At 46.7% G+C, this 13363-nt stretch overlaps 1 protein-coding gene across 2 annotated transcripts in view; it reads left to right on the forward strand.

Moving 5' to 3' along the window:
- Positions 1-13363, forward strand: part of LOC144598226 (afadin- and alpha-actinin-binding protein A-like) — a 54794-nt gene that overhangs the window by 22525 nt on the left and 18906 nt on the right. For both annotated transcript variants that reach the window (XM_078408111.1, XM_078408110.1), the window contains exons 2-6: positions 2263-2404; positions 5271-5422; positions 8610-8810; positions 10019-10129; positions 12786-12921. In XM_078408111.1, coding sequence (XP_078264237.1) covers positions 2356-2404; positions 5271-5422; positions 8610-8810; positions 10019-10129; positions 12786-12921 — 649 coding nt within the window. In that variant the 5' untranslated portion in view covers positions 2263-2355. The remainder of the gene's footprint in view (positions 1-2262; positions 2405-5270; positions 5423-8609; positions 8811-10018; positions 10130-12785; positions 12922-13363) is intronic.

The following is a 13363-nucleotide window of genomic DNA, read 5'->3' on the forward strand; positions in this document are numbered from 1 at the left end:
AGAGACCTGGGTTTGATCCCGACCACGGGTGCAGTCTGTACGGAGTTTGTACGTTCTCCCCATGACCGCATGGGTTTTCTCCGAGATCTTTTATTTCCTCCCACACTCCCAAGATGTATAGGTATTTAGGTAAATTGTCTTGGTAAATGTAAAAGATTGTCCCTAGTGTGTGTATGATAATGTTAATATGCGGGGATTGCTGGACGGTGCGGACCCGGTGGGCCGAAGGGCCTGTTTCCTTGCTGTATCTAAACTAAAGAAATGAACACAATATTCTTCAGGGATGAAAATCTGCCATCCTTATCCAGTTTGTCCTGCGCATGCAGCCCCATTATTGTGGTTGACGTTAACTATCCCTCAGTCCAAGGACAACGGAGAAGACAGCACTGCCCTCGTGCATCTTGCAGACAAAACACTTAAAATACAAAAATGCTCGTTCTATTCTTCAGATGTAATCCTAAAGAGAATTCAAGCATAAGTCCAGGACTCCTTAAAGTAATCCCTCCTTCAAGCTTATTGGTGCTTATGTTTTAATTTGCACTTGTGAACTCTGCCTCATCCAAATCCAAGTTAATGAATATTAGTGGTAGCACCAACGCGGCTATGGCTTAGGGGGACACCATTTTCTCCATTGTGATTAAAATGGAGCCATTCATTTGTTTTCATCATCATCATCATCATCATAATCATATTCTATTAGCCAAGTATGTTTTGCAACATTCGAGGAATTTCATTTGCCGTACACTCACACCAATAACAAGCAACAAAACGCACAAAATACATGTTAACATAACATCCACCACAGTGACTCCTCCACATTCCTCACTGTGATGGAAGGTGGAAAAAAGTTCAATCTCTCCCTTCTTTGTCCTCCAGTGGTCGGGGGCCTCGAGCCTTCCGTTGACGGGATGATCTTGACTCCCGTAGCCGGCAGCGTTTGGGCCTTCCTTGTGGGAGCGATCAAGCTCCTGCATCGGGGGGAATCTCAGCTCCCCCCGCGCCGGGCCATGTACTCCCGGCTGGGGCTATTTCATTTACTTTCATTTCTTCTTATTTCCATTTTCTGGTCCACAGATGACGTATTCACCTCCTTTAATTTGCTCTCACGCACAGTCTTTACCAGACTGTGCATGAGGTGACCAGATCTATCCATTCCTTTGAGTCATATATATTGGACAATTAAGGCTCAGTGAATGGTGGGCCGAGGGACCGGTTTCCATGCTGTAACTTTCAATCAACTCTGTTCAGTTCAATACTGCACACACCATCTTTCTGAAAAGGACTCGAGTAGGAACAGGTACTGGAACAATAGCCAATAGCTCTTGAAGGCTGCCAATGAAGGCAACAAAGAATATGCATCACGGTTTGGGTGGTCACGGTGGTGCAGCGGTGGAGTTGCTGCCTTACAGTGACTGCAGCGCCAGAGACCCAGGTTCCATCCCGACTATGGGCGCTGTCTGTACGGAATTTGTACGTTCTCCCCATGACCTGCATGGGTTTTCTCCAAGATCCGTTTCCTCCCACACTCCAAAGATGTACAGGTTTGTAGGTTAATTGGCTTGGTAAATGTAAAACAAAAAATTGTCCCTAGTGGGTGCAGGATAGTTAGTGTGCGAGGATCGCTGGTCGGCGCGGACCCGGTGGGCCGAAGGGCCTATTTCCGCGCTGTATCTCTAAACTAAACTAAACAAGTGATGTAGTTGCTTGAGATAGACACAGAATGCTGGGTCAGGCAGCATCTGTGGAGAACATGGATAGGTGACGTTGCGGGTTGAGACCCTTCTTGCTTATTTGCTTCTAATTCCTTTCATCTTGGTTTAGTAATCCATGGACAAGGTGAGGTTTAATATTAAATTATGTAGAAGACGGACACAAAATGCAGGAGTAACTCAGCGTCTCTGCAGAGAACTTTGTCTCCACAGATGCTGCCTGACCCGCTGTGTTACTCCAGCGTTCTGTGTCCATCTTCGGTGTAAACCAAGACCTTCAGTTCCTTCCAACACATTAAATTGTGTAGGATTGATTCAACTTCCTGTCTACTGCACATCTTTATTCTGACACGCTCACCTAGCAAAGTGTCGCATCGTACTGTGATCCCTGGCTTTACCTATCAATTAATTCAATTGCCCACTTGCACATATAGAAACTCACCCACTAAATGTATTCTGAAGTCAGTGACTTGAAGCTTATGATGGCATTGCATGCTGATGTAATCTGCTGTTTTAGAGAATGTTAATTTTCAGTGTTGCTGTCTATTTTTAGGTGTTGGGTGCACTGGGACACTTGCATCAGTCAGCTGTACGTGTTGCAGCTGCCTGCACTGGTGTTGCTGTTTAATCTGTCTGCGTGTCGGCTATGGGAGATTGGGGAGTGGAGATCATGCCTGTTCCAGAACCGTCGCCAGGTACGTCCATACTAACACTCTCCACGTTGGTTATTAAAATGGCACAAAGCAATATCGTGATATAGCTTGACTAGTTCAATCACTAGACTGCTGGTGTTGGTTTTTAATGGGCTGAGGGAGGACATGCGGTTTGGGTGTCTCTAATCTTTGATTAAGTGAAATGTGCTGCATAAAAGACAGCTCTATGTCTCCCACATGAGCTGCGGTTGAAAGCGATTGTTACTAATCACTATCCAGCATCTTGCAGAATTAAATCATTCAAACGTTTTGGTGAGTAAATGGATATCAATTTAACGATAATGCATGTGTTGTACAGCTCTCGTTCCAGCACACGCACTGTCCTCTTCAGGAACATGACGTGTGCAGTATTGAATTCAACAGAGTTGATTGAAAGATATAGATTGGAAACGTCTCTTTCAGCCCACTGAGTTCACGCCAATCATTGCTCTCACCAGTTGTATGTTGTCCTTCTCTCCGCTCCACTCGCTTTACATTCGGGGCAATATCCAGACGGCAATAAACCTACAAACCTGCAAGTCTTTGGGATGTGGGAGCAAACCCAGGCAGTCGCAGGGAGAACGTGCAAACTCCACATGCACAGCACTCAAGGTCAGGGTTGAACCTGGGTTTCTGGTGCTGAGAGGCAGCTGCTCTGCCAGTGGTGCCACTGCAGTGTTTCTAACCCTTGTGTTATCCCATCACTCTGGTAGAATGCCCTTTCCTGGATTGGCACAGTTATCTAATGTTAAGTATAAAATTATTAAGGGGTTGGACACGTTAGAGGCAGGAAACATGTTCCCAATGTTGGGGGAGTCCAGAACCAGGGGCCATAGTTTAAGAATAAGGGGTAGGCCATTTAGAACAGAGATGAGGAAAAACTTTTTTAGGCAGAGAGTTGTGAATCTGTGGAATTCTCTGCCTCAGAGGGCAGTGGAGGCCAATTCTCTGAATACATTCAAGAGAGAGCTAGATAGAGCTCTTAAGGATAGCGGAGTCAGGGGGTATGGGGAGAAGGCAGGAACGGGGTACTGATTGAGAATGATCAGCCATGATTACATTGAATGGCGGTGCTGGCTCGAAGGGCCGAATGGCCTTCTCCTGCACCTATTTTCTATTGTCTATTGTTACCACCATGATGGCTATATGGTGGTAAACATAGGAAATAGGTGCGGGTGGAGGCCATTTGGCCCTTCGAGCCAGCACTGCCATTCATTGTGATCATGGCTGATCATCCACAATCAGTAACCCATGCCTGCCTTCTCCCCATATCCCTTGATTCCACTAGTCCCTAGAGCTCTATGTAACTCTCTTTTAAATTCATCCAGTGAATCGGCCTCCACTGCCCTCTGTGGCAGAGAATCCCACAAATTCACAACTCTCTGGGTGAAAAAGATTTTTCTCACCTCAGTTTTAAATGGCCTCCCCTTTATTCTTAGACTGTGTGGCCCCTGGTTCTGGACTCCCCCAACATTGGGAACATTTTTCCTGCATCTAGCTTGTCCAATCCTTTTATAAGGTACTCTAACAGAATGAACTAGTAACCAGAAGCAGGGATGTTGATCTACAGAGGAGTGTATGGACAACATCGCTTCATCGGGCAATGTAAATTCCTGTAGATAAATAACTTTAGAATGAAAATGTAGTGTGTCAGTAAGATAAGCCCATCTGGTCCACTAATCTTCTTATGACAAAGACAACCTCTTGTTCTTACTTAATGAAGTCTACACAAGCCTCAATGCCCACTGTTCCTGAAAGGACTGAGTTTGTAATTAGTGATGGGCAATAAATGTTGGCTTTGTCCGTGACGCCCACGTTCTGTGAATGGATTGAACAAAATGAACCAATTCATAATAGATGCAATCAGTACAGAAGCTGATGGTAAGTGTTAAATGTTTAATTTAGAGATACAGCTTGGAAACAGGCACATCAGCCCACCGAGTCCACCGCGATCATCGATCGTATGTTCCATGTTTTCCCACTTTTCCATCCAGTCCCCCCACACACTAGTGGCAATTTACAGCGGGCACCTAACCTGCAAACCTGCACGTCTTATAGATGTGGGAGGAAACCCATGTGGGCGCAGAGAGAACGTGCAAACTCCACATAGACAGTACCTGAGGTCATGATCGACCCTTGGTCTCTGGCGCTGTGAGGCAACAGCTCTACCCGCTGTACCGCTGCATCGCTGTGACACCGTGAGGCAGCAGCTCTACCCGCTGCACCACCGTACACTGTCTCTCACACTCGTATGAGGAAAGATTGGAAAAACTGGGCTTGTATTCACTGGAATTTAGAAGGATGAGAGGGGATCTATATAAAATTATAAAAGGACTGGACAAGCTGGATGCAGGAAAAATGTTCCCAATGTTGGGGGAGTCCAGAACCAGGGGCCACAGTCTAAGAATAAAGGGGAGGCCATTTAAAACTGAGGTGAGAAGAAATGTTTTCACCCAGAGAGTTGTGAATTTGTGGAATTCTCTGCCACAGAAGGCAGTGGAGGCCAATTCACTGGATGAATTTAAAAGAGAGTTAGATAGAGCTCTAGGGGGTAGTGGAATCAAGGGATATGGGGAGAAGGCAGGCACAGGTTACTGATTGTGGATGATCAGCCATGATCACAATGAAGGGTGGTGCTGGGTCGAAGGGCCAAATGGCCTCCTCCTGCACTTATTTGCTATGTTTCTATGGACGTGGACTAGCACAACTTTATCAACTACAATGTGATTCTGGTTGATCAAGCAGCCTCTTACAATCAAATGTTATGAATGCTTTATAAATATTAAAAGGTATTTTCGACATGATTAATGCTTCAAAATGCATGTGGGGTTGTACTGATTTAAATTGTTTGATTCTGCTTTTCCAACAGATAGCAAAGAATTTATTTACCACTGCACATCCAGATCAAGAATGTCTCCCTGCAATAGCTTTGTTGAATCACTGTCTTTAAATAACAGTCATAATTTGAGTTTGTTTTGCACAAATGAGAATGTACAACAATGCATCGCTTACCTCAATCAGGCAAGTTGTTTTCACATTCCTTTCTTGAACTTGGTTGAGAAAATGATGATAACAATAGACAATAGACAATAGGTGCAGGAGTAGGCCATTCAGCCCTTCGAGCCAGCACCGCCATTCAATGCGATCATGGCTGATCACTCTCAATCAGTATCCCGTTCCTGCCTTCTCCCCATACCCCCTCACTCCGCTATCCTTAAGAGCTCTATCCAGCTCTCTCTTGAAAGCATCCAACGAACTGGCCTCCACTGCCTTCTGAGGCAGAGAATTCCACACCTTCACCACTCTCTGACTGAAAAAGTTCTTCCTCATCTCCGTTCTAAATGGCCTACCCCTTATTCTTAAACTGTGGCCCCTTGTTCTGGACTCCCCCAACATTGGGAACATGTTTCCTGCCTCTAATGTGTCCAATCCCCTAATTATCTTATATGTTTCAATAAGATCCCCCCTCATCCTTCTAAATGTCATGGTGTCAAAGTGATATACAGCACAGAAAAGAGGCCCTTGAGCCCATCTGGTTGATGATGATCACTTGACCAAGTCAGTCCCACTTGCCCACTCCTGGCCCATATACCTACAAAGGGGACGTACAACGAGATCTGGGTGTCCTAGTGCATCAGTCACTGAAAGGAAGCATGCAGGTACAGCAGGCAGTGAAGAAAGCCAATGGAATGTTGGCCTTCATAACAAGAGGTGTTGAGTATAGGAGCAAAGAGGTCCTTCTGCAGTTGTACAGGGCCCTAGTGAGACCGCACCTGGAGTACTGTGTGCAGTTTTGGTCTCCAAATTTGAGGAAGGATATTCTTGCTATTGAGGGCGTGCAGCGTAGGTTTACTAGGTTAATTCCTGGAATGGCAGGACTGTCATATGTTGAAAGACTGGAGCGACTAGGCTTGTATACACTGGAATTTAGAAGGATGAGAGGAGATCTTATCGAAACGTATAAGATTATTAAGGGGTTGGACACGTTAGAGGCAGGAAACGTTCCCAATGTTGGGGGAGTCCAGAACAAGGGGCCACAGTTTAAGAATAAGGGGCAGGCCATTTAGAACGGAGATGAGGAAAAACGTTTTCAGTCAGAGGGTTGTGAATCTGTGGAATTCTCTGCCTCAGAAGGTAGTGGAGGCCAAGTCTCTGAATGCATTCAAGAGAGAGCTAGATAGAGCTCTTAAGGATAGCGGAGTCAGGGGGTATGGGGAGAAGGCAGGAACGGGGTACTGATTGAGAATGATCAGCCATGATCACATTGAATGGCGGTGCTGGCTTGAAGGGCCGAATGGCCTCCTCCTGCACCTATTAGCTATTGTCTATAAACCTTACCTATCCCTGTACGTGTCTGAGTGCCATCTGTATATTTAGATACGGTAGACAGTCAGAACCTTTCACCCAGGGTGGAAATGTCAAAGACTAAAGGGCTTGTTGGAAGTGAGAGGGGCAAAGTTATAGGAGACGTGGGGCAGACATTTTGTTTTACACAGAATGGTGAGTGCCTGTAATAAGCTGAAGGGAAGAACTGCAGATGCTGCTTTAAATCGAAGGTAGACAAAAAATGCTGGAGTAACTCAGCAGGTCAGGCAGCATCTCGGGAGAGAAAGAATGGGTGACGTTTCGGGTCGAGACCTGAAACGTCCCCCATTCCTTCTCTCCCGAGATACTGCCTGACCCGCTGAGTTACTCCAGCATTTTGTGTCTACCTGTAATATACTGCCAGGGGTGGGGGTGGAGGCAGATGTGATCGTGGTGTTTGAGATCTTTGGCCACCCTGCCGTTTTGTGACTCGTCTACATAGAGGATTCTCTCCAGTTTTATTTTTTACTCACTGATTAAGAGAGTATGTTGCAGGAAATATTTCCTGGGCATTTAAGACCTGTGGGATGGTTTGCTAGGCTGTCAAAATACAAAAAGCAAAGTTGAAAACTGTGCATCCACAGATGATTTCACAGTTTGGAGGGAAAAACGGGAATGTTTTCTGCAGTTATATTTTTGCGGGCAAATGGGACTAGCTTAGATGGGGCATGGGGAAGTTGGGCTGAAGGGCCTGCTGTCGTTAGGGTTGCCAACTTTTCAGTATTAGCCGGGACATTCCGTATGTTGGGCTAGATTGGAGAGACCCGTATGGGACCGCCCTTGTCCCATATTAGGCCCGGGGGCCGCAGTAGGCCCGGACACTGTAGGCCCGGACACTGTAGACCTGGGTGCCGACTAATGGTGGTTGCATAGCAACCCGCCTCCCGGACCGGGCGGTCACCATTGGAGCGGGAGCACGAGGGAGCTGGCTGGGTGATGTCACGTGGGGCGGTGCGGGGCGGTGACATCACCTTTTGTCCCTTATTTGGGAGTGAGAAAGTTGGCACCACAAGGGCTGCTGTTTGACTCGGCGACTGGATGACAGAAAATGCCAGTTGCCCTGCAGCAGCTGGTAAATCTGCACTCATCCATCCCGGCACTTTCCCCACTCGGATACTAGGGATGTCCTTACAATGGGCATTTGTAACCCATGGAGGAGTTGTATTTGTCCTTCGGCTTTACTGGAATTGCTTCTTTAGTATCAGTCGTTGCATCCTGTAGTCTTACATAGAAACATAGAAAATAGGTGAGGAGGAAGCCATTTGGCCCTTCGAGCCAGCACCGCCGTTCATTGTGATCATGGCTGATCATCCACAATCAGTAACCGGTGCCTGCCTTCTCCCCATATCCTTTGATTCCACTAGCCCCTAGAGCTCCATCTAACTATTTAAAATCCATCCAGTGAATTGGCCTCCACTGCCCTCTGTGGCAGAGAATTCCACAAATTCAAAACGTTTCTTCTCACCTCAGTTTTAAATGACCTACCCTTTATTCTGAGACTGTGGCCCCTGGTTCTGGACTCCCCCAACATTGGGAATATTTTTCCTGCATCTAGCTTGTCCAGTCCTTTTATAATTTTATATGTTTATACAAGATCCCCTCTCATCCTTCTAAACTCCAGTGAATACAAGCCCAGTCTTTCCAATCTTTCCTCATATGACAGTCCCGCCATCCCAGGGATTAACCTGGTGAAGCTACGCTGCACTGCCTCAATAGCAAGGACGTCCTTACCTGGAGCGCCTTTAATAGATTGATTTGTCCAGTTTCTATGTTTAGCTGACGTGAATCATTTACCTTTCTTTGAGGTTTGGGGTGTTAATGTGCTCATTGTTTGACCTATTAGGAACTCGCCACCTTGGGTTTCCTCTCGTTTTACATGGAGGACTCGGGGCAGGAGCTGAACCTGGTGGTCATTTTAAACGGCACGTTCGAGCTCCTACAACGTCATCGCAAAAGTCTCCGCGCTCTGGAAGACATGGAAACGCAACACCTGAGGTCCAGCAGTGACATGGACCACCTGTACCACAGCCAGGTTAAATTAAAGGTAAACAGCTGAAAGCAGATGGGGAGCGATTTCTTTTGCCAGAAGGGCCAAATCACTGGATGAATTTAAGAAAGAATTAGATAGAGCTCTGGGGGCTAGTGGAATCAAGGGATATGGGGAGAGGGCAGGCACGGGGTACTGATTGTGGATGATCAGCCATGGGCGGCACGGTAGCGCAGCGGTAGAGTTGCTGCTTTACAGCGAATGCAGCGCCGGAGACTCAGGTTCGATCCTGACTACGGGTGCTGCACTGTAAGGAGTTTGTACGTTCTCCCCGTGACCTGCGTGGGTTTTCTCCGAGATCTTCGGTTTCCTCCCACACTCCAAAGACGTACAGGTATGTAGGTTAATTGGCTGGGTAAATGTAAATGTAAAAATTGTCCCTAGTGGGTGTAGGATAGTGTTAATGTACGGGGATCACTGGGCGGCACGGACTTGGAGGGCCGAAAAGGCCTGTTTCCGGCTGTATATATATGATATGATATGATATGATCACAATGAATGGCGGTGCTGGCTCGAAGGGCCAAATGGCCTCCTCCTGCACCTATTGTCTATGTTTCTATGTTAGAAGGTGGTGAATCTGTGGATTGCCTCTGAAAGCTGTGGAGACCAAGTTATTGTGTATTTTTAAGGCAGAGATTGATATATTCATGGTTATGGGTGTCCAAGGTTATGGGGAGAAGGCAGGTGAGTGGGGTTGAGTGGGATGTCTAGTCCCACCTGACCGCGTTTGGCCCATATCCCTCTAAACCTTTCCTATCCATGTACCTGTCCAAACGTCTTTTAAATGTTCTTGTACTTCTACCAGAGTTATTTATATTTGGCTTTTTCAGTGACTACTATACAACAACATAGGGTCATAGACATGGAGTTGTACAGCATGGAAGCAGGCCCTTCAGCCCAATACTTCAAATAACCCTTGCTTTCCCTCTACCTCCATCCCCTCCCCCTTCCCAGTTCTCCGACCAGTCTTACTGTCTCCGACTACATTGTATCTTTGCCCTGCCCACTCCCCTGTCATCGGTCTGAAGAAGGGTCTCGACCGGAAAAGTCACCCATTCTTTCTACCCAGAGGTGCTGCCTGACCCACTGTTACTCCAGTATTTTGTGTCTATCTTCTATCTATCTGTAAACCAGCATCTGCAGTTCCTTCCTGCACGTGAACGATGATTGTTGTCACGCCTTTTAATCTGATTAAATCTTTTTAGGATCAACTGGAGTCTTCCCGGAGAGAGGTTGTGGCATTTCAGGAGAAGGACAGACAGCTGGAGTTGAAGAACAGAGCTTTACATAATTTACTGAAGAACGAAAAGGAAGAGGTACATGTGCAAGAACAGTTTGTTTTTAAATAAAACACGATGCCTTTCCCAATTCACTTTTTTCTCTGAAGGACACAGAGTGCTGGAGTAACTTTCTCTAACTTTGCCTCTGTTCGACCTCCATAAATAATGTTAAAATCCCAGTGTTTCCGTGGCCTGATGTGAACTTGACGTAAAATGTTACTTTTAAGTAACATCTTTATAACATCCAGAATCCTTTTGCAGTTTGAGGAGTTTTCTGGAATCAGTGCATGATGTTGGTGTCAGATTAGCCAAGTGCTCTCTTGAACTAAAGGACCGCACAGTGGTGCAGCTCATAAAGACCCGGGTTTGATGGTTTGATCCTGACTTCGGGTGCTATCATTGTGTTGCATCCACCCACGTTCTCCGTGTGACTGCGTGGGTTTCCTCTGGGTGCTCCGGTTTCTTCCCATGTACCAAAGACGTGCGGGTTTGTAGGTTAATTGGTCCTCGTGTGTAGGGAGTGGATGCGAACGTGACTGTGGTACTAGTGTGAATGGGTGATCGATGGTCAGCATGGACTCAGTGGCTGAAGAACCTGTTTCTATGTTTAGTTTAGTTTATAGATAGTGCGTGGAAACGGGCCCTTCGGCCCACTGAGTCAGTACCGACCAACAATCGACCGTACACTGTTTTATCCTACACAATTTGCAGATGACAATTAACCTACAAAACTTCACGTATTCTGGATGTGGGAGGAAACCGGGAAACCCACGGAGTGACAGGGAGAATGTGCACCGATCAGCCAAAACATTATGACCACTGACAGGCGAAGTGAATAACATTGATTATCTTGTTACATTGGCACCTGTCAAGGGGTAGGATATATTAGGCAGCAAGTGAACAGTCAGTTCTTGAAGTTGATGTGTTGGATGCAGGAGAAATGGGCAGGAGTAAAAACCTGAGTGACTTTGACAAGGGCCAACTTGTTATGGGCAGACGCCTGGGTCAGAGCATCTGTGAAACGGCAAGGCTTGTGGGGTGCTCCCGGTCAGCAGTGGTGAGTACCGACCGACAGTGGTCCGAGGAGGGACAAACCACAAACCGGCGACAGGCAGGGTGTTGGGCGCTCAAGGCTCATCGATGCGCGAGGGCAACGAAGGCTATCCCGTCTGGTCCGAACCGACAGAAGGTCGACTGTGGCACAAGTCACAGAGAATGTTAATGGTGGTGACGGGAGGAATGTGTCACAATACACAGTGCATCGCACCCTGCTGCGTATGGGGCTGCACACGGAGGACCAACAGCACATTAGGCAGGTGGTCATTATGTTTATTAAGTTATTTTCCTACACATAATGTTTTGGCTCATCAGTGTACAAACTCTGTACAAACCCAGGTCTCTGGCGCGCTGAAAGGCCACTATGCTGCCGCTGCGCCACTGTGCAATATCTCTAAGTTTGCGGATGACACGAAGCTGGGTGGCAGTGTTAGCTGCAAGGAGGATGCTAGGAGGCTGCAGAGTGACTTGGATAGATTAGGAGAGTGGGCAAATGCATGGCAGATGCAATATAATGTGGATAAATGTGAGGTTATCCACTTTGGCGGCAAGAACAGGAAAGCAGAGTATTACCTGAATGGTGGCCAATTAGGAAAAGGGGAGATGCAACGTGACCTGGGTGTCATGGTGCACCAGTCATTGAAAGCAAGCGTGCAGGTGCAGCAGGCAGTGAAGAAAGCGAATGGTATGTTGGCATTCATAGCAAGAGGATTTGAGTATAGGAGCAGGAAGGTTCTGCTGCAGTTGTACAGGGCCTTGGTGAGACCGCACCTGGAGTATTGTGTACAGTTTTGGTCTCCTAATCTGAGGAAAGACATTCTAGCCTTAGAGGGAGTACAGAGAAGGTTCACCAGATTGATCCCTGGAATGGCAGGACTTTCATATGAAGAAAGACTGGATAGACTAGGCTTATACTCGCTGGAATTTAGAAGACTGAGGGGGGATCTTATTGAAACATATAAAATTCTTAAGGGGTTGGAGAGGCTAGATGCGGGAAGATTGTTCCCGATGTTGGGGAAGTCCAGAACCAGGGTTCACAGCTTAAGGATAAGGGGGAAGTCTTTTAGGACCGAGATGAGAAAACATTTCTTCACACAGAGAGTGGTGAGTCTGTGGAATTCTCTGCCACAGAAGGTAGTTGAGGCCAGTTCATTGGCTATATTTAAGAGGGAGTTAGATGTGGCCCTTGTGGCTAAAGGGATCAGGGGGTATGGAGAGAAGGCAGGTACAGGTTACTGAGCTGGATGATCAGCCATGATCATATTGAATGGCGGTGCAGGCTCAAAGGGCCGAATGGCCTACTCCTGCACCTATTTTCTATGTTTTCTATGTGCCACCCCTGTAAACTTCAATCAAAAACAATGCAATGGGAGAAATTCAGAGTTCTGATGAAGCTGGAGCTTGTGGTGTATTTGTCAACCTGCAATACGTGGGATGACATTCCAGTCTGACGCTTGCCAAGCTGCATGCCACATTTTAATCTCATGAGTACTCTTTGTGGGCCTGTCTAGCTTTCCACTCGTGCTGTGAACTGCTTGTACTGTACTGATTCTTTATCACAATAGAATCCTTAACAATTTTCCTTGTTTCTCATTGCTGTTGCAAGTTACCACTGGTGATTTTTGTTTCTTTTCAGATACAAAAGTTACAAAGTATAATCGCAAGTCGTGCAACTCAGTACAATCACGACCTGAAGAGAAAGGAGCGAGAGTATAATAAACTGAAGGAACGCTTGCACCAGCTTGTCATGGACAAGAAAGACAAGAAGCTGTGTAAGTAATGCTGGAAACATGTAAAATCATGAGAGGAATAGATCGGGTAGATGCACAGAGTCTCTTGCCCAGAGTAGGGGAATCAAGGCCCTGAGCATATGGGTTCAAGGCGAAGGGGAAAAGATTTAATAGGAATCTGAGAGGTGACTTTTTCACACAAAGGGTGGTGGGTGTATGGAACGAGCTGCCAGAGGGGGTAGTTGAAGCTGGGACTATCCCAACGTTTAAGAAACAGTTAGACAGGTACATGGATAGGACAGGTTTGGAGGGATATGGGCCAAGCGCAGGCAGGTGGGACGAGTGTAGCTGGGACATGTTAACCAAAGTTGGTGCTAAGGGCTAAAACGCTGGGCCGAAGGGCCTGTTTCCACACTGTGTCACTCTGTGACTCTATGAAGGGCCTGTTTCCACACTGTATCACTCTGTGACTCTATGAAGGGCC

This window comes from Rhinoraja longicauda, chromosome 11 (genome assembly GCF_053455715.1).
Source record: "Rhinoraja longicauda isolate Sanriku21f chromosome 11, sRhiLon1.1, whole genome shotgun sequence".
Lineage (NCBI taxonomy): Eukaryota > Metazoa > Chordata > Chondrichthyes > Rajiformes > Arhynchobatidae > Rhinoraja > Rhinoraja longicauda.